This window comes from Anguilla anguilla, chromosome 13 (genome assembly GCF_013347855.1).
Source record: "Anguilla anguilla isolate fAngAng1 chromosome 13, fAngAng1.pri, whole genome shotgun sequence".
NCBI classification, from domain to species: Eukaryota; Metazoa; Chordata; class Actinopteri; order Anguilliformes; family Anguillidae; genus Anguilla; species Anguilla anguilla.
Window position 1 is genome coordinate 24,342,757 of NC_049213.1, and position 22,468 is coordinate 24,365,224.

General features: G+C 39.5%; 1 protein-coding gene across 4 annotated transcripts; it reads left to right on the top strand.

Moving 5' to 3' along the window:
- Positions 1 to 715: 715 nt before the first annotated feature.
- Positions 716 to 20,905, top strand: gata2a (GATA binding protein 2a). Of its 4 annotated transcripts, none has more exons than XM_035389634.1 (6): positions 716 to 835; positions 7,460 to 7,902; positions 9,288 to 9,863; positions 15,336 to 15,481; positions 18,961 to 19,086; positions 19,758 to 20,905. In XM_035389634.1, the coding sequence occupies exons 2-6, from the start codon at positions 7,677 to 7,679 to the stop codon at positions 20,052 to 20,054; spliced, it is 1,371 nt and encodes a 456-aa protein (XP_035245525.1). In that variant the 5' UTR covers positions 716 to 835; positions 7,460 to 7,676; the 3' UTR covers positions 20,055 to 20,905. The 4 variants fall into 4 exon arrangements, with proteins under 4 accessions (XP_035245525.1, XP_035245524.1, XP_035245523.1 ...); XM_035389633.1 differs by having other exon boundaries at positions 722 to 979; XM_035389632.1 differs by lacking the exon at positions 716 to 835 and adding an exon at positions 6,930 to 7,194.
- Positions 20,906 to 22,468: the final 1,563 nt, after the last annotated feature.

Below are 22,468 nucleotides of genomic sequence, written 5' to 3' on the forward strand. Positions count from 1 at the left end.
GATCTGGGAAACTAACTTGTTCTGTTGGGACTTTTAACATGCCTTGTGTTGAATTAGCTTACACTGCCATCGTGGCTATCATTGATGCCTCTATTTATGCATATATTTTCTTTACTAAAGCTTTAAATTTCAGCACTTGGACGCGGTTTTAACACGCTACAAGAAGTCATTTTCTCAGAATATAAAATACACGTCAATAGAATCTTGAATCAAATTGCGCCGCCCGCTTAATGCAGAGGGTTTACATAAAATGACTGTAACCAAACAGCTCCTTGTCCCGTTCGCGTTCGTGCACGTGGGCGTCGACTCGAATCTTGGAATATAGTATCGATATGCGTCTTTGTTCTCTTTCTTTACTATAGAGTTTTGAGAGGTCTGGGTCCTTGCAACAGAAGTCGGTATCAAGTGGAGCAACTGCCAGTCCTGCGCTGGCAGGCTTGTAGCCGCTCTAGAAGAACGTCAGAACCACACTCATTCCATCTATCCACAATTCCGTCCATCTTCAGATTGCAAGAGATAGCTACCAGACCAAAGGACAATAGTCAGGTGAACTGGAAATGTAATCAATTACAAGTTATACTTTTATACCTGAAGGTTTCCATCGATTTGACAAAGAGGGAGGGAGGGAGAGAGTGAGTGTGAGAGAGAGAGAGAGAGAGAGAGAGAGAGAGAGAGAGAGTGGGGGTGGCGGAACTATTTTGGCGAATGGTGAAGACGGGACAACAACGACTTTGCACTTCTCTATTGACTCATTGGTATTTTTCACAAAAGCGTGCCTTTGTTGTACATGAGAAAGGGTGAACCGACGGGTAACCAGTCACAGAATCCGACCAATGTGAGTAACCGTTCTTCTCGGTTTCATCACATCTGATCGAGTCTCGGTCTCAGTTTTGACTGGACAGTTCTGCTGCTGAGGAACAAGTCGGTAAAGGGGGGAAATGTTATCAAGGGGAATATGAAACCCCCATCAAATTCACCGGTAAGATCGTTGTTCTTTCTTTCATTGCAATGAAGGAGAAATTCTTAACTTCATGTCAGATGGCAACCTCGTCTACAATATATATTTTAAAACGTACATATTATTTTAATGATATTTTACTGTACTAAAATGATCGACACTAAGCGATATTTCTCGTTGTGTGAACTTATGTGCAAGAAGTGAGTTTTTAGAGGAGTTGATGCAGTTGTTTCTGTTTCACCGTTTACCGTCATGGCCATATAGGCTAGCCACATAAAATGCACTTGAAACGTAGACTTCAACAAAACGACTATCACAGAACTCAAAATAGTTGATAGCTGAAACGATCTAATCAAAATAATTATTCAATAACGTAATGCCTTGAAAAGAGAATAGCCTACTTTTTCTTAAATGTGAATAATATATTCACATTCTAATTTCGTGTGCAAAATAATAGCCTAATTAAATTAATTACATTTCAAGTAAACTATTGTTCATCATTGATATGAATTAAAGTGGAATGGAGCGAACAATGAACAGGATGAGAGACAAACAATATCGTTTTCATTGCCAAATGTAATGCAACGCACAAATCTTTACCTGCGCAAGGACCAAGCTAAACCCTACCAAGCACGGCACCCACAAATTGCACTAGCCAAGATCAAGCCAAGACTGGTATAATTGCTAATTGCCCGGCCGCCTCAGTGAAGCCGTGATAGTCATGTGATAGTGATTAGTTTAAACTATATATATATATATATGTAGGTCTATATCTGAACCTGGACTTTTAAATGGTGAAAAACAATGCCGTGTGAGTGTATAATTGCTTGCAAAATGTACATATATATGTTTTATAATTATAGCATTTATTTGTTAAGGGTTTTTAATTACATGGATACGCGGATATTCTCCTTTCTATTGTATTTTCGTAGTTGGTGCTGTTAATGTTAATCGAAATGATAAGTAACTACGTTTTTATATTGCTGTTGGACTACTTCTGTATTTTCTTATCTTAAATTCCAAAATTTTGTTTTTCTGCTTGAGTAGGCAGTCTAATAAACGCACACTCGGGAAAGGCTCTATTCACTGACCAGCAAACCAAGCGTATGATGGATAATAGAAGGCGGCTGCATCCCTACTCTGTGCCTTTGTCAACTGCGGGGCCGCTCGATCTTTTTTTTAGATATATAAATCCGTGGAAATTTCCTGGAAAATCTCATTTTCTTCAAATTAAATCAATCGCATTATATTTTGTTGAACTTCATGACAGAAGAATACAGGGGTGTTCCCGTAACGAATATTGAAATTTGTTTGAAATGTTTAGCTTTTCTGCAAATGCAAATGTTTGCATGTTGCCCGCTCTCGAAATAATCTCAAAAAGGCATGCTTTCTGCTGTAAGGCAAAGTTCCTTATCCGTCATCAAATAAAAAACACACTTGCTGCCTCAGAAAAAAAGAAAGGATCAGAGTCGCTTATTTGTTATTGTTGTCACTTTCTTCATCCTTATGGCTTATTCAAGGCCTGAGAGGGAATGCTGATTTATTCTGGAAGGGGTCAGTCGTGCGCTGGAATTCCCGTTTCTGGCACAACAGCAACGAGTCTCTCACGAAAACCTCTCACATTAATTAAGACAGACAACCCATGACGTATAACGCAAAGCCCATTGGATACTGCATTTCCGACATTTTTTGCCTTTATTGTCCGTTGGTTGACAAAGCGTGCAGGAAAAGGAACATTTTACGTAATTGTTTAAAGTAGTTATGGTTGACTTCCATACATTAATTTGATTCACCTTGGAATATCAAAACACGGCTATTATAATTAACCACATCGCTTATCTCTTATTTGATACTTCCACATGCATACCTAATCGGATGTCTTGTTTTATTCTTTTTTCGAATACCAAATTAATTGAAATCATTACGCCGGTGCAATGGAAAATATGAACCAGGCAGTAGACTTTATTTCTCCTGTGTGACATCAGAACACAGGTCCACAGCTAATTAAAAGTGCCAGTTTGGATTGTTTTCATCCTAGACAATATCTGGGCAGCCAGAGTAACGTAGCTCATTCTCTAGTTTTTTCCCCTCATCAAGGAAACTTTGCACTGTTAACATTTCTTGTTTAATTTGTTATATTTGCCTATGTAGAAAAGTATATAGTATTAATGACCTACCATTCATTGCTAACGAGTATTTACTGTGCAGTTCTGATGTATGATCCAGATTCTAGCCAGTCTCTGTATAGTTCATCATCAACAAGTTGCATTATCACAAAGGAGCATGCTAAATATCAACAGTATACATATGTCCCTGAGCACAGGGTGAATCAGACAGATCACTTTACCTATGGTGCATCTTTGAACGAATGTAATATTGCTCAGAGAAAAGAGAAGGATAAGGCCTGGAGCCATTCCTTCCTATGATTCCTACTCCCTGACAACGGTACTTGTATCTGTTCGCTGCTGCTTTCGGTCCTCTTTGCTCAGACACAATCTAATTATCCACGAGGGAAAGACAATGATACCTGCTGCTGGTCTGTGTCACTCTCCCTCTTCCTTGCTTATCTGCACGTGCAGCCCTCTGGTCCTCCTCTCGCTTCTCCTCCTGGACTGAGAGGGGTGATGATGTGCTGTAGGGTAGACAGGTCAGAACAAGATTATCCGTGTCACACTGCTTGTTAATTAGCTTCGATCTGCATTGCATTTTGCTGATGCAAACATTTCAATAGCACTTGGCAAGGATTTTGTTGGTTGTCTGAAAGATCATAAGAAGTTGTTAGTGAAATATCTCCATACCCGAAAATAACAAGTGTACACAGCAAAGGAATGCTTAAGCCAGAGTCAGTCATAACCTTGCTCATGTCTCATATCCTTGCACACACCTCAGCTGGGCATGTCAGACAGGAGAAATCCAGCCAGCACTTTTTAATGGTGTTTTTATGCTTAACTCGTAACAACTGTGCAGGCATGCTTCTTCAGAAGGGAAGCAGGCATATGGATATCATATGCAGTAGCATCTTCCAGGACAGCTGATCTTGTGCGTCTTGGTTAAGCGTGGGTTAAAATTCCACATGGAGCTCCACATGGTAGCTGTACCCATCAGCTATACACATCATGTCCATTACTGTGGTGTCATATTTTGTATGCATCTCAAAGATGGCTGCCTCGCTTTGAAAATGAGTACCAGTAATAAATACATAACAACTACAAATAACCCAAAACATTTTGAATCCAGATCCGCAAACAAGAACAGAATACTCAGGGTGTAGGGGGGTTCCCACACCCACAGTGGATTAATGTGACTACTTCAGTAATACATTATAAGCTTTCAGACAGAGACCAAAGCCTGATTTTGTCATTTCACTTCGAGAGCAATGTAGAATTTCCATATGTTATGCTGTATCCTCCAGAATGCACATCACTGAATAGGCTCCTCAACCAATTATAAAAAATAGACATTAATCAATAATTTTGACAATGAGTTAAGTTCAACGTTAAACGTTTAATTATATAGACTCTTATAGACAGTTTGTTGCCTCAGTTAATAGACATTCAGTGATATTGAGCTTCACCAACATACATTTCAAAGGACAGAATGGAACAGAATATAACACATTAATATATAGATTGTTTCTCCTCCTGAGAGAGGACAGATTTTACAACTGGCAAACCATACTACCCCAATTTTAGTTTACTGTGTTCTTCATTTTCTCTTGGGGTCAAATCAAATACAGTTCAATGAGTCAAATGTATGGACATACATTCCAATATTCAAGAATTGGAGCAGAGTAGTTAAACCTAAACCAAAATAAACCAAATAAAGTACAATTTTTTGTAAGAATCTAACATTGTATCTGTGAAGTCTTCTATTGGAGGTATCTCCATATACTACTTGTAGCTTCCCCGAAGTTCACCTCTCCCTATTTTCATAATTAGAAGTTCTGTCTTTGATGTTTTTTTTTCCAACTAAAAATGCAGTGACGTCAGGGAAGGCGTCAGAGTGGCTGCCAGTCGGGGCCCTGAGCTCCCCCAAATTATTGCCTGTCAATCATTTTTAGTTTCCCGCCCAAACTGTCAAACATACGTACAGGTCAAGTTGCTTATAGCTAAATAAATCCGACAAAGACCTGAAATTTCGCTGCTTTTTCTGAATTATTACAGTTACTATCATATGTACTTCACTTTAGTGTCAGTCAAGAGAACCATTCCTCTAATTAGTTAGTCTGGCAACAATTAGCGATACTGAGTGACAAGGCAGTCTGGTTATTACGTAATTGGCATTGTACCCTATTCAGGTTCGCATCTTGGGTGTACATATTATCCACCCTACAGCCATCCATTTAAGTTGCCCTGGGCAAGCCCGTCCGAACGTCACAAATTATGTGGAAAATGTATAATCTTTAATTAAATTCATATAATGCGAATGTGAAAACCCCTAAATTCCAGCGAAAAACTCAGCGATTATTGGAACTTTTGTTCACTGTTGCTTTTCCTACCTTTTTATAATCAAAATGAATAATAATAAGCTCGGCTGTAGACGAAGAGTTCCACTAACCCGCGTGGCTCCGCAGAAATTAACGCCTCAATCGGGCGTATGAAGGTTTATACAGCGGTTTGCTCAGACATTAAACCCCACAGATCGTAGCATTCGGACAAGCGGGTCCACTGAATAATTTACACCCAAAAGGCGTCATTGCCAAGTCCCACAGCCGTTTATATACGCTAAAATTGGGGAGTACTTAATGTAATGTTCCGGAGCTCTTCGCGAATAATCGAACGCACTAAAATAGTCCAGAAACAACAACTTGTAAAGTTCATTCTAAATCGTTTGTTGTGGACAGAGACGCATGGAAAATATGCCAAATGCAACTCAAATTACTTACGCGTAACACGCCGAAGCCATTTTCAGTTAAACCTATGCCTATAATTAATTAACCCAAATTCGGATTATCTTCGTATGATGAATGATCATCACACAGCAAAGTTGCTCGCACCACCGGATTGCTAATCAGATCAACTGGCGACACTTAGTCTTTGGGCCTGGGGTGAGCCATCTCACTTATTTTTCCACCAGATAATTGTGAACACGACTTAACAAACTCCTGTTAATGGCCACCAACTGGCTTTTTCAGGCAAGCCCTCACGCCCTGTCTATGTCGCCAAGAAAGAGAAAGGGGCTATTAAGATGTAAAGTGACGTTTGAACGCTTTAAAACACAGACAAAAAACTTTTGTGAGGAGAGGAATGCAGTGAGCACTAATTAAAAACAATTAAACCTTCACAACAGTGAGATCTCACTTTAGAGACCGTGAAAATTCCCACCATCATTGAATGGAGAGTTGTTTAAATATTTGTTATCTTTACTCAGTGTGAAATGTCACCTCAATTTCATTTTATATAGGCCTAGAGAACCCTATAAACAACACGATAAATGCACCCCTGTGCTCATTGCATGCCAAACACTATATGGTTTCTGTGTGGTTCGAAACAGATTCAGATGATGCTCTTAACGGTAAATGCTATTTCATATAATTGATATAGCCTACTTTACTACTACTAGAAACGTCTTGCACACTTAAAAGGCTGGGTAAATTCTACCGCATTCGTCGGTAACCTACAGAGGGTGTACTAATAGTGTTTTTAAAATGTGAATACGAACAAATTCACAGTAAATGCTCACTTCCCCATTGTCTGAGTGTGCAAACAAGCTATAACCGATGGGTAATTGGTCTGGAGATTCTGGCTTCTGGAAAAGATATTAATAAATTACTTCGCTGATTAATATGTCCCGAGTTTTTTTGCCGGAACACGCGCGGTCCTGTCAGTGAGCTAGTGTTTTGGGTGCAAACTGAAGAGCGTGGATAATCGGAGAATGGCGTAGCCAATTGCTACAAGGGCGCGTGTAGATTGGCTAGCAGGAGGTCATTGCCGAACCTGGGACCCCGCCCCTGCATGAAAGATATGGAATTTACTGGCGCCAGCTCTTAACAGTATAAGCTGCGTGTGGTAAAATAGACATTCGCTTATGAGTACAGCGATTTAACAGGCACAGAAAATAACGAATGATTTCTTTTCACATAAAAACACAAAATCTCCGAAGAACAAAATACAGCACTGGACTAAAATCATCCACTGGGACTTTGCTAAAAACCCATGTTTGCAAAAACAAAGAGCAAAACAGAGTCAAGGATATTTTGCTGCTATGCCAGGAGTATTTATTTGTTTTATATACTGGTAAGACAAATCTTCGCGCAATTGATTCAGTTAGGCTATTTAAAGTATAAATATGCTGTTTTTAATATACTGTACTAACCTGTAGCCCTGATTGCTTTGAGTTTGAAGTTAGACGCTCGTTCTGATGAATTCCATCTTCTATGTGCTTAAGTTAAAACCACACAAAAAGAGCAAATATTAGGGCAGCATATCGTTAACATAGGCAGAACATTTCCAGAACTTTGTATTTAAATAAGACATCTAATTTTCAATGGTTTCCCTGCAGCTGCTGACCAAGACGCGATGAAGCAGAGTTGGATGAGAACGTCTATGTTGTGACGGGCCGCCAAAAGCTTTTCATAATCCATAAATTAACAATTATAGCGTACTTCTGGACTATAAACGTGACTATATTCATCCAAGAGGAGAGTATTCAGCGAAACAAGACAATTAATTGGACGAACAATTATTTTGCACGGCGTTAAGTTTAAGAAGATTTAGAGATGGAAGTGGCGGCCGACCAGTCTCGGTGGATGGCACATCACCACGCTGTGCTGAACGGTCAGCACCCGGATTCGCACCACCCTGGTCTGACACATAACTACATGGAGCCCGTCGCACAGCTACTGCCGCCGGACGAGGTTGATGTTTTCTTGAACCACCTGGATTCGCAGGGGAATCCATATTACCCCAACTCCCGGGCCAGAGTGTCCTACAGCCAGGCGCACGGTAAGGCACACACACATTGACCCATAACCTGACACGGTCAATTCTGCTGCTCCAACATATTCGAATATATGTTTGAAATTTAGTCTGGAAACTCTGGAAATTATATAATATAGTATTTAAACAATTTTATTATTATTATTATTATTATTATTATTATAATTTTAAATGTATTATTATTTAGATATGCGCATTTTAATAAACTGTCGCGACATTCAGCGAATCAGATTGAACATACATAGCGCAGCTTTATATTTTTAATATAAAATCTATTACATTGTTAAGTCAGTGCTCGGTGTAATCTCCCATATCGTACATGTCCAAATTCTATTGGCAGTTTGGGCTGTATTGTAAGTTCCTGGTTTTAAATGAAATGTTTTGAAATATATTTTCATGTGTACTGCTCGCGTGGTAGTTCACAACATCGGCTACCCAATGCAGCAACACAAGGGAAACTTGTTAAACTCGACTTAACTCTCGAGGAATCACCCTGACAAGCGCGGAGTAACGTTAATGAGAAATTTCTATACCTTCATTTTTTTTTTTCAAATCTCTACTGCTTCATTTTTTTAAATGGCATTCTTTTTCGTAATGTTTCGCTCGACTTAAATTATTACATTATGAACCTTGCCCGTTGGTTACCTCCACCAAGAAATGCTACTGGATAGGGAAATCGTCTAAAATAAAATGACAGGGAAAAGGAAGTCATTTAACCTCTGTCTTTAGGGCTGGTGCTTTCAGATGAAAAAACGAGTGAGTGAGAGAGAGAAACACTTCCCGGATATGGAATCAAAACGAAAAAAGCGAATAGCGTTGTTACTAGACTATTTCTTCTAGAGCCGCGCAACAAACCGGAGTAATGTCCAACATGCTCCTCAATCCTGCAGTCTTTACGCATGCGGCCGAATCTTTCCTGGTGGGATTTTTCGACTGAATATCTTTTTGTCTCGACGAAAATAGGGTAGACTGTTTTTGTAAAATGACATAGTATAATGTCGCTAATTTCAAGTAAAACAGAAGAGGTCGATATTAATTATCATGATGATAAAAACATATTTTAACATTAAAATAACTAACTAAAAGAAATAACTAAAGGCATGTTGGTATGCAATTATTTTTGACGCTATTTGATTTCGAATTTCCACGGCTCGGTATATAGACTAGCCTACTACGTTTCCGTTCAATGTCGGGGTTATATTATTCAAAGTCTGAATCAACAGGTGAGAAAACCATTCTACTTGTTATTCGTCAATGATGGTATGATTAAAATAATATTCTCATTTGAATTGTAACAGTATTGTCACGAAGCAACGCCTGTGGAAAATATGAGTCATATTTATTTGGAATTTTATTTTAAAATGCTTTCTCTTTTGTGTGTCATTTTCTAGCGCGCCTCACTGGCAGTCAGGTCTGTCGACCACACCTTATCCACAGTCCAGGCATACCGTGGCTAGACAGCGGGAAGGCAGCCCTCTCTGCAGCTCACCACCACAACGCATGGGCGGTCAGTCATTTCAGCAAGCCCGGGCTGCACCCCGCCAGCTCAGGCTATCCCTGTAGCAGTACATCCAGCACTGCTCCTGTGTCTTCGCTCACTCCATCGTCCCACTCCAGTCCGCACCACCTCTACAGCTTTCCGCCTACCCCTCCCAAAGACGTGTCCCCAGACCCCGGTGCCATCTCCCCGTCCTCATCTTCCACAAGAATGGACGAAAAAGAATCCATAAAGTACCCAATTTCACTAGCAGACGGAATGAAGATGGAAGGTTGCAGTCCGCTCCGCAGCAGCCTTGCTTCAATGAGCGCCCAGCCCTCCACTCACCACCCTATCCCAACGTATCCAACCTACTCTATCCCTGCGCCTCACGACTACAGCGGCAGCCTGTTTCACCCCAGCAGTCTGCTTGGTGGATCGTCCTCCAGCTTCACTCCGAAGTGTAAAAACAAAACCAGGTCGTGCTCAGGTGAGCTTCATTTCCACCCCCCCCCCCTCAAACATATCTAGTAATGGTAATGTTTTTTAATTTTTTAATCAGGGACGACAACATTCAAGTGGGCTCTAATTCTCGTAGCTGTGTGGTAGACAAGGATACAGGCTGCACAGAGGATAGTATATATAATACAATAAAAATGTATCTAGCCGATTCATATTCAACAGAAAATCTCCTGATTTCAGTAAAATATTAGTTTCAATTAGGGGCAATATCAACATTTGACGTAGAAAGTTGCTCAGCAATGCAGTTCGCTACTGCTACAATGTGAATTGCCTTTCCGATGGAGAAAGGGAACAACACAAAACAATGTAAGAAAAACACACAAAAACTTAAGGAGTTCAAAATTCAGAGGATTTTAAATGTTCGCATTATCGCCGCTCATATTTTTGCAACATAACTGGCAATAGTCTAATTTTACGTAAGACTGAAGCGTAGTTGTAGGTGTTGTTAGTATTTGCATCAGTAGCGCGCGCACACACAAATCAGGCTATTTAAAACTACGCAAAATGGAGGCTATGCTCGTTCTCTGGTCTATACCGGGTTATCTTATCATGGGTATTTTAGAAAACTTGTTTCAGCGCTTCTTATCACCAACCTATCGAATTCGTCAACCCATGTAAACACAGTCAAATTCTAGCTGCCACTCAGTTTTACGCAAACAAAGCCAAAACAAAAAAGTGGAACACGTTCCTATAAAAAAAAAAAAAAAAAAAAAAACCAACGACAGCACGCCACAGTAGCTCAGCGTCATGTATCTCTCATATGGCAGATCATTTACATTTAAAATCCAACTTTTTCGGATAGTTTTTATGTAGCCTAAACGTCTGAATTTTAAACGGACACACGACAGTTTGGATTAGCCTACATGGAATATAAGCACTTGCACTTGCAAAACATATTCAGCATAACTTATTCACTGCCTTTGTAATGCCTGATTTAACTAAGTATGGACTCGTTATTATGATACGTTTTCCATCTAACTCCTATTTGCCTGTGACCCCTTTCGTGCTCTGAATTGTTTCTTTTTTAATGTAGACTGCATTACACGTTAATAATAATGCAGCAGACACAAAGTTTCGTCATATACCATATCCTGTGTACCTCCCTGTGAGCTAGACACCCCCCCCCCCCTCAACTGCAGGATATGCCAATGTAGGTGACAGGGGCCTGCTGTTTGTGATTTAATTGTAAATATTCACAGTAATAGGCTAGTAATGCAAATACTAACAACAGCTACACATACTCATAAAAATGAAAACCATATCGCTAATATTAGTACCAATATGTGAACAATTTTACTAAATATGTAGGATGTTTGATAAATAATTTTGATTAGCTTTGTGTTTACATTCTTCTTATTTTCACTTTTGAAACGTCCTAAAATAAAACCGACCAAATGGGGGGTCGGCATGAATGTAACAGTTTTTGGATTTTGCTCATTTACTCAGAAAATATTTATCCTAACACTATGAAATTTTTACTTCAAACTGCTTTGACGTTGTCAATAGTCATTAGCTGTTTCAATCACATCCATAACTTAATTGCATCCGAAAGAATTTAAACCAAGTACAAGCAGTCCGATGTTACATTAATAAGACCTAGTTGGTATAATTGTAACGGAGGGGCGGAATAATTGTAACAGTAAATGAAAACGCCCTACAATGCACGTATGGAGGTTTATTCTGCACATACTAATTAAGCAAACACATTTCCAATAGTAACATGAGACCAGACACAACCTCAGATTTTGAAGCACGGGCTTCATTTGTGAAAAAAGACTGCGCAAACATTGATGCACAACCAACTTCATAAATTATGATGAAGTGAGCTGAGTGGTAATGTCCAAATCAATAAGGAAAGCTGCTTTTGTTTGTTTCTTAACACCCAAGTAAATTTTTAAGAAGCAAATAGCTGACTATACATACCAATCTGGTGTGTGCTTATTATAAATGACTGGGACCACGTGGCTATTTCTTTTCCATTAATCATTTGGAGCATCTAGAAAATTATGCTATGTCAACGCAGTAATCAAATTAGCTGAACACATTTAACATTATACACTGAACTATCTTAAAAAGTCAAACATGTTGATGAGTAGAATTAATTTCTTTAATACATATTAAACACCACTTAAAATGCATAAGGTCTCCCCAGAAGGACAGTACATGTAGATGGTTTCAACATCATCTGGGTACCAACCCTCTCGTTTTCTCTTTACATGGCATTCTGTAAACATGTAACATCAAAAAAGCATGTTGTTTGTTATAGCAACTCAGAGGCAGCATAATTGTAACAGCTGTTATCTTTATACAGACGGGGACATCATGTCCTTTTGGTCATCTAGCAAACTAAAATTGACTCAGAAAATTACACTAATTTTCAAGGACAAATGGCCACTTAAAATGATGTATGATTTGAGTTATTGTAAATAAAAATAATGCCTTGTATCTGAAAATGACCTCACTCAAAAAAACAACTATTTCCCACGAAGGTTGTCGAATTGCACCGTTCTTTTAGCACATGGTAGGGGGCTGAATTGCGCATGTACAAACTTGAAATGGCTACTGTAGCAGCAGTGCACAAAAGGTTATTGACCCTGTTACATGTATGATGCATTACATTTTACACCGAATCACCCCTAGTTACTTAAATAGCGTAGCCTACACCCAAGTGAACATTTTTGTGAAAATCCATTGCCGCGTTCAGGTGAAAACCCAGCTACATGTGGTTGAAAAGTAAAAGTTTTCTAGATGACTAGAACGTAAACAACATGTCCGGTAAAACCCAAGCTATATTGGGGTTCGCCTATTCCCTTTGTGTCAAAATGTTTCTCAACCTAGATTTTCACCCCTCTAGACGTCTAGATTCTGGCTTTTGCTCACTGGGACAGCATATTTGGCCTGTTATATTCATTGGAAATAATGAAACTAATGAGTACATTTAAGCGTATGCAGTTGAGCGTTTAATCTATCAATCTGACTCAGTCCTAAAAAGGAAGAACATTTTTTCTTAATAACAGCGCAGGAAGCTCACGGTACAGGTGATTTATGTGTTAAGAAGGAAGCAAGTGTGTAGAGAGAGAGAGAGAGAGAGAGCGAGCATGTCACCCAGTTCATCACAAAGCTCGTCGTCTAACAACTTTATCAGTTGCTTTGTTCAAGTGAGAGTCAATTATTTCTGCAAGGTGATAGCTGAGAGGAATACTGAGCAGGGCACACTCCTTGCAAGTGCGATAGAAAAGAACACCAATACAAGTATTACATACAGCACCGTTAATACTGAAGTATTAATGCTTTTGGCCCAGCTGTTTGGTTTTAAGAGCAAATTGCAATGGGCCACAGGCCCAGTATAACAGAGGTTTTAAAATTAAGTTTAAGGGGAATGTAAAACACAATATGTAATACATATAAACAAAAACAAAGACATTTACTTACACAGACTATGATATCCATTTTCGGGCTTTCACTGTGGTTACAATAAGTACTGGATAACAGTTAAAAGCAGTCAGTTTGGTGTTGGATTCCCAAAATTGGTATTGACTGAAAACAAAACAAAAACACCCATCCTCCTTTTGCTGTCAGATTTGAGGTCAAATGAACACTTTAGGTTATTTCATAAAAATACTGGCATAACATATGGAGTTAATTTATGGTGCACATGAATACATTAGTGTTGCTTCCAGTAATATTAAACTTGAACCAAACTCCAGGGCCTGTGTAGGGAGACAGTGCAGCATAGCGGTTAAACTGAGTTTGCAGTGCCAAGGTTGTACTTAACCTCAAAACCTCAGTAAACATTAAGCTGTATGAATGGATTACTGGAGTTAAATTTATGGTGCACATACATGCATGCTAAAATGAAATATAAATCGTGCATATGAAAGCTGGGTTATATTGATACCAATTTACCTGGAATTGTGGCACAAAGGGAAATGTCAGGTTCCAAACAGCTCACAATTCAAAAGATCCATCTCATTGTTCAAAGGACAAACGTGGGTTTTTTAATTTTTTTTTTTTTTGGGGGAGGGGGGTGATGGCAGGTGTTGAAATAGTAAGAACACACGCTTGAGACAGAAATAACTGAATTGCATGCTGCGAATCTTTTGTGAGAAATTTGCATTTTCCTAAGACTCATTTTGCCTTTTCAAAGAGCACAGATATGCTGTGGGTGACTATATGGCGGAGACAACAAGGGAAAATAAAATGTACAATGCACACACACACACACACACACCAAGAGGACCAAGAGGTTTTTTTAGCAGAACCCTATACCAGAGAAAATGTCACATATAAGATGGGAGAATGCAAAGATTTGAGACAGGCCACTAAACAAACAAAACAGCCTGTACCACCCCAGCCAACATCATAAATGTGTACCACCTGTACCAGCCCAGCCAACACCACAAATATGTACATTTATAGAAGGAATGCAGCTGAGCACAGTAGACTGTACCCAGTGTGTGCCCATTTGGAATTCAGAACTCATCAACATAAGTGCCTTTTTGGAAGGTGCATAACCTGACAGAAATTACACCAGGCTGGATGATTGTGCATTAAGGGGGATAGCTGCAGGTTGATAAAGGGGCCACATGGAACTCATAATTGGCTATAACTGAAATGATTTCTTAAAAATCTAGTGAAAAGTACTGCTATGGAAGGCCTGCAATATGATATGATATCTCTTTCTTGATATCTTGTCTTGTGAAAATACAAGCACACACTGCTGCATGACTGAAGTGTCAGCTCATGAATCTATTGACCAGGCACTGCATCATACAAACACAGTCAGTAGCTTTCTAGAACTCACTCACTCTCTATGTCTCTCTGCCTCAGTCAAAGCAATATAATAGAATGTGTGCTGCCCACAGTCTCACACACACAGTGCTCTTGGACAAACAAACACAGACATACACGTAAACCACTGAACCTGACCCAGCGACATAACCCAAACCAAGAGAAAAAAAAAACCCTGGATTACTACTAGGTACCGCTGTTCTAAGAACTTGCAGACAGTTACGCACATGTTTATATACACTCATTTCTACACAAGCTCACTCAAAACACAGTTTATCTTTTCAATAGACTAAAAACCCAAATGTAGTGAGAGATTTAAAGATAAAACTGTTCCTATTCTATTACACTGATTTATGCATGTGGTGGGCCAGGCCAATGCTTTTATTCTTCAAATGACAGTGCAGAATACTCAGTCTAAATGATTTAAATGATTTAGAAAGTGTTTCAAAATAGGTGTAATTTACGATACTCAAACATAACAAATGAAGGAAAAACAACCAAAAACAGTTTAATTACATGACGATGTCAGGGATAGCTATACAACACACACTATTCTTCATACTTAGTGTGTGTGACACTGTATCTCTTTGCATGGTTCACATCTTCATTTTATGACCATCTCGGCCCCCCCCCCCCCCATATGTCTCAGAGGGCCGTGAGTGTGTCAACTGTGGTGCTACGTCTACACCACTGTGGAGACGGGATGGGACTGGACACTACCTTTGCAATGCCTGTGGCCTGTACCACAAGATGAACGGTCAGAACCGACCCCTCATCAAACCCAAACGGAGACTGGTGAGTAGGCTACTAGAAATAATACTGGAGTGGGTGTTGGGGGGTGGGGGGGCTTTGGGAAGAGGGACAAACGTGAACACAAGTGTAAACACAATTCCAGGAAAAGTGATATTTTCCCGATCAGCTTCCTGCAATTGTGTTCCTCCCTCATCCCCGGCGATCTCATGTACTACCTCCTACAATACTGCTCCTATCGATATTGTTATGGCCGATATTGTGGTTAGTAGTGCCACTACTTCTGATTCTGTCACTGATATGAGTTATTGAACTGGTTTTATTATCACTGCTGGACTGAAGGAAAAGTGAACAGGAATTGTTTAGTGGCCACAACTGATTTTGTCATCGAGCAATACATCAGTTATTACTCTATAACTCTTCATGACTTAGTCCTCAGGGACACTGTAGACTTCAGAGGTGTTTGTTAGCAGAACAAAAAAAATGCTTGGATTGAAACACAGATTATATTTCAGTTGTTCAGTGTTTCTGCTGAATAAACACTGTTATTGCAGCAAGCTACAAACTACTGCATGACATATCTCATGAGCACAGTTATCCTACTGCTTCATTCTTACTGCTTAAGACTAGAGCGTTAAATTTACAAATCAGTAAATAGCTCAGTAAAAGTAAGAGGTACATTCATTGTCATTGTGCTATACATTAAAGACCTACAGTCCAAGTATTGTATAGTAATTTTTAGGATCTAAAGTATCTGACTGGTTTTATTAGCTAGCTACCTGTAAGAATGTCAACAATCTCTTGAGAAACACTGACCTAATCAATAATTTGTTATGTGTTTTAAAATAAATCTGTATGCCTGCTCTAATGATTATATTATATCACAGGCAATTTTTTTAGAAGAGCAAAGTATAATTAAAAGCCAAAGGTACAAGTGATTTTAAATACATTTTAGAACATGTATTTTGTTAAATTATAGACAGTATCAATTACACACTTTGGGAATGAAAACATTCACTTATTAAACTATTTTTTAAAAAAATTTACAATAATCACTTATACAAATAAAAAGTGTAATATTAATTTTAATAGACCACTGCAATGGACCCTTACGTTTTTACATTGCCCCATAAACGTTCAGGTAAAAACCTGCACAAAGTTTGGCATGTAAGCTACTTTCTTCTTTGTTCCCGAAACATAACAAGTAATATGAATGAATCTTAAAAATCGTAGTTCTTTATTTTTTGACATACTATTGGTTTTGGCACCACCAGTAGCTCAACGTTTAGGGTATTCCTTTTTCAAGAGTTTTATGAGCAGTCGAAGACATGCCTTTTGTACGCACTTAGACTAATGGCAGAAGAACATTCTGAGATTATTATTATTATTGTTAAACTTCATTTAATGTCAATGTAAATCCACTGATTAAGATCACGAGGAGATAAGATTGCCTAAGAGAGCATGAATGTGTTGCGAGTGCATGATCACATCAGGTTAGGCTAATAGGCTCCATTAAAGGGAGAATTATATTTTCTCGATTATGAAGTCATGAATATATTAGGTAACTTCTTCGAAATCAAGGCCAAATTGTGGTCAATTTAGATACATAAAATTGTATTAAAGCACGAACGGGTTATCCATAGCCTATGTGATCGAACTAAAACCCCTTGTGTCTGAACTCAGTAAATTAAAAACATAATATAATATTTTCACGGAGTTAACACTGGCAATCCAATTGTAAAAATGAGACAATGCACTTATTGACAGCTGTTGCGTTCAATCGACTGATGGCAGCCTAATGTTTTCGTCAAATGACAGACATAAGCTTATATCAAAAATGCTAATAATTATTTTAGGTACGACACTAACAGAGCTTCAGATCCGAAAAACTGTTGTGTTTTTACATCTTACCTTTTGCCAATATTTTTATTTTATGCGTTTCTCTTTATGACGCCTCTTTACTAACAACAAAAAAGTAATTTAACGTTAATCTGCTAAACCGCTGTGGTTTCGGCGTTGCATATACACAAGGTGTAGGCCTATGTAGTCTATAGCCACTACCCTGTTTGATTAATTATTAATTGATGAATTAATTAAAGATATTTAAGTAAATACATTTTCCGTTCCATGCAATTAAACAATGCTTGAAACTAAAACATTAAAACGGAGTAAACACGCATTATAGGCTATGTGCCCATTTTCCCAATTTTTGTCCAGCCTACTTCATTCCTCCGAAAAGTCCATGTTTTTCCATGGAGTCAGTCGCTGCAGCATTCTACCATTTCAGCCCAAGTGTTTTCAGAGCTCGTTCAAAGGCCATCCAGTTGTTTCCTATCCGGATATCTGCCCGGGACCGATAAGGAAACTGGGCTCACGCGTGTTTCCGTCTTAAACAAACCGCACTGAATTTTCTATAGCCCGGTTGGCCAGACTTTGACATACACTGTAAAGTGATTATCACAACACTGGGACCCTGTAATGTGTAGAGAAAGAACGTGAGAGGTGTTCGGGGATTTGGAAAATAAATGGATTTATGTTCTGCCTCTCTTGTTTGTCAAGGTCGGCGCGTACTGCCCTTATGTATTGGAATGCGTGTTTTTGTCTGGTTTCTGTTTAAATTGGACCGGCGTTAGGCCTACATGCTGCTGGCTTTTAATTTGTTACGATTAACGCCCGGGTTATAGGTATTATTTTTTGTCATGAAATGGAGACAACACGCAATACATCTGGCCTTAGCACACTGTATTGAATACTTGTTAATGTTTCTTATTAAGTGTGAAAATTTAATCTGCAGTTCACCTTCAATGCGTCCACCCTCTGCAAAATGCATAAAGGCGCAATGCTCTGTATAGAATAGACCAAACATTTTAACAATACATCGCTATGTTAAGTATTTCTTATGTTTCTGTAAACACGAGACATATTGCAAAATTAAACTTGTATAAATGTAGGCCCTAATACATTTAATTAAAACAATGCACTGACTTCGGTCTGTAAGCTATTTATGCATTCAACAGGAAGACGCGTTCTTTCATGTCAGTCGGGTATTATTAGATACGCTGACTGCTGGAAAATATACATAGAAACAGAGAGACTATGCTGCATCCCAAATGCGCCACCAGCGTTTCGCGGTCCCATTCGCAGAAAAAAATAAAATAATTCATGTACCGTTTAATACCTTTATGGTGGTAAGGGGCGGATGGTATGCTGCCTACACTCGCTTCTTCTGCATGGGCCTGAAGGAGCACAGCCTGTTTGTTATCGTTCTATCTCAGGCCAATTTCAAACGAAGCTTAAATAGAAAAAAATGAATGAAACAGTTCTGTGGACATAGAAGACCAATTTGCGAATCGCTCAATGAAAGAATGTAGATAGGCTATAGTCTACACTTCAAACAACAAGGTTTTTAATGTGAATGTGTGCTGTGGAGTTCAGTTCAGGCGCTTAATCTTCAGCGTTATTTACCAGTTGGCCGATTACTTATCCAGTAATATATTCAAATAATGTATTTTTTCCCTCTCCAGTCTGCCGCGAGACGGGCTGGCACCTGCTGTGCTAACTGTCAGACAAGCACGACCACTCTCTGGCGGCGCAACGGGAACGGCGACCCGGTCTGCAACGCCTGCGGGCTTTACTACAAACTGCACAACGTAAGTATTACCACTGGCGGCAAACTGTGGCTGACTTGGTCAAGTGGGCGGACAGCTTGCATTGATTACGGCAAGGAAGGAGAGTCAAGGGCGCAAAGCCTACTTACTCTGTCAAGCACGACCCGGTGGCCGTTTTTCTTTTTCTTTCATCCTTTTTGTTTCAATGGGGGCGTTATCCCCAGAGAGACTGAAGGGAGGAGCTGTCATTCAAGCAACGGTTATTTGGAAGCAGCGCTTTGACATTTAGCGTGGCTTCTATCCCCTGGTTGGCTACTCTCGAGTTTGAATGGTTTTTCCAAAGAAAAGAATAAACAGAAAATGCATCGTAGTGTTAGTACTAACTGTATTTCACTGCTTTAAGGATTAAAGATTTAAGATTTACTTTGCATGGTGTTTTCACTGGATTGTTTAAAATACAGATAAATTACAAAATAAATTAAGGATAAAAAATAAAAGAGACTTTTCCCTTTCTTACCCAAAGATAAAGCATTCCAGTTGGATATGAACAAAGTAAATAAAAAATAATAAATAAATAAAGCTGTGCAGTTAAATTGACCCCATCCCCAAGTTTAAAGAAAGGCTTTAATGGTACCACAGAATACTGTATAGGCAGAGGAAGTGGCTGGTGTGTCTGCCGACACATCTAACCTCTGCTTATGTCCACTATACAGGTGAACCGGCCCCTGACAATGAAAAAGGAAGGCATTCAAACTCGCAACCGCAAGATGTCCAACAAGTCCAAGAAAATGAAGAGAGGCGGGGATGGGTTTGAAGAGTTTTCCAAGTCCATGCATGACAAGACCTCACCCTTCAGTGCGGCAGCCCTGGCTGGGCACATGCCACACATGGGTCACCTGCCACCCTTCAGCCATTCTGGGCACATGTTGCCCACCCCAACCCCCATCCACCCCTCGTTTGCCCACCCACACCACTCAAACAGGTCACCACACTGGGCAGAGCACCACTGACATCCTACCCACCGCACTCCTCCCTCCGCACTCTCTTCTAAACTGCTGGAAGGGGAGTGGGCAGAATTTGTTAGCTTTCCGGACTTTTTTAATGTGGAAAGCATCAGGACTATTTTGACCTCATTTGATTAAAAAAAAGATATAAAGGCAGCTTGTCTGCCTCCATCAAGTGGACAAAGAAGAGGGTGAAACTAAAGAGCCGTTTTCACTGTTCCCTTTTCCTGTCTTGCACAGAAGCCAGAGAGGGTGTTAAGACAAATGATTTGGGACTTTTTACACCCACCTTCCCCCTACAAGGATAATTTCTGGCAAATCAGGTTCTGAAGCTGAACCCCCCCCCCCCCCCATTGGTATCACCTGAAACTGGAGGATGCGAGGCTACTGCTGCCCAAGATGAACTCTGTGTGGTAGTCCCTGCTAAATTACTGGTGTTCTGCCTCACTCCATGGACCAGGACCTGCTGGGGTCACATCTGTAGAAATTGTGAATATTGCTGACACCAGGAAAGTACGTCCATATATATATATATACATATATATATATTCTGGATTACTGATCATGGACATTGCATATTTTTAAAGGACTTTATGAAAAGCAAAAGAAACAAAAAAGTTTATAAACCTAAATTTAAATGTTTATTATTCTTATTGTTATTAAGATAATTTATTTTCACAGTTTTTATTATTTTCTTTCTCAAAACGTGTTGTTATTCTAATTTTATTATTACTATTGATTAAATCGAACACTGATTGATTTGGCCAAGATTTCATTCCTGAATTGAATGAAGAATGACCTGAAGCTGAATGGTCATTTTGTTTTTCATAAAATAAAGACATTGGGTTTAAGACCGATTTTGTAAAATCTTTGAAAACAGGTTAATCTGAATTATTTTGTTTCTGTGAAATGCAAAGACTGCGATGCAGAGATGCTTTTGGTTACACAGCAGTTTAAGGGACAGCGATGTCTCCCAGGGTTCGATACACATTACAGAGTTCCCCGCACCACATGGGGATTTTTTGGTGTGGTTGTAAGGAGGGTGTCAGCTCATTGTCTTCACCCAAACGTGGCCTCAGCACTAAAATACACTGCCCTCTTTACTTTCTGATTTCCTAAAAATCAGTTCTCTGTGTGTGGTACGGCATATCGTGGTTTTGTGTTGTACACTTGTACATAATTTGCATGAAACCCATTCATATGCATACATCAGAAAACTGTTTGGACTGAAACTCACAGCTATTCAGCAAAGCTCTCAAAGGTGAAAGCTCATTCAAAATACAAATAGCATTACATGCTATATTGATTGTAAATAGTCTGTGAGACAATTATTTTGCCTGCAAATTAAATAGCTCAGTATTATTAAATCTTGAGCTAAGAGGCCCAATTGGTGTATTTTCTTTAGCAAGCACATCACATCTGTGGTCTGTAATTACAGTTTGCCTCACCACAGAGAAAAATCCATGCATTACATTGTATGTCTCTCTACTAGATATGGGATTTATGCCATGGCATAACATTTTGTATATGTACCTGTGATTACATTGCAATCTGTCCAGTCATTAAATCTCTTCATTAACAAACTCAAAAGGCCATTTAAAAAGGTCTATTCCAAAGGGCACATTTGCCCTGTAGCAGCTTTGATTTGATTAAGACAGAAATGGGTTGCCAAACTGGGGGCAGGAACCTCCTGGAGTCTGTACAAAGGGGTGTTTGACATGAGAAAATTTGGGATGCTCCATGTTAAGAAACTGGGCTTGGGACCAAAAGGCTGCAGTTTCAAATCTAAGACAGGACAGTGCTATTGCACTGCAAGCGAGGTACTTAACCAGAGGTGCCGCAGTGCAGCATGCACCCATCCATAACACTGCAGACAATGTCACCTGTGTGAGCTTCCCTGGCTTAAGGTCGGGCTACATAAAAAAGGTAATACTACCTCCCACTCATCTACCAGTCATCTTTCATCCAATTTGGGTTCTTTTGTGGTGGTGGCCATTCTCCTAAAACCTGGGTCCAGATGTGAGGTCCTTTCTTTACTTGTGGATTTTCGCAGCAGTGTCTATATGTGGAGGGAAGCAATGCTGACCTCCACAGTCACCTTCTCTCTCACACACCTGCTGCCTCTTGGCACAGGGACACAGCTGAGGTGATGTTGGTGTTGTAATCATAATATTATTGGTGCACTGCAGGGTTTACCTTCTTGTGACTTAGACCAAGGCTGTATCAGATGCAGTCAAAGCACCTGATACACACACACACAGTCTCTTTTTGTACTTGGATTGTTTTCAACATTCTTAACCCTCTCCTTCCCAGCATGCATCTTTCCATTGCCCAGAAATGCTAAGTGGAGTGAGGGGAAGGACATTGGGTCTTTAGTGGGAAAGAAACAGGAAGGAAAGGCAATCAGGCGACCCGTGAGC

Bases quoted from the DNA above. Each gene is read 5' to 3' on its own strand.
- gata2a (XM_035389634.1), top strand. From the start codon at position 7,677: ATGGAAGTGGCGGCCGACCAGTCTCGGTGGATGGCACATCACCACGCT. The intron at 7,903-9,287 runs GTAAGGCACACA...GTCATTTTCTAG, and splicing joins GTCCTACAGCCAGGCGCACG to CGCGCCTCACTGGCAGTCAG. The intron at 15,482-18,960 runs GTGAGTAGGCTA...TTCCCTCTCCAG, and splicing joins TCAAACCCAAACGGAGACTG to TCTGCCGCGAGACGGGCTGG.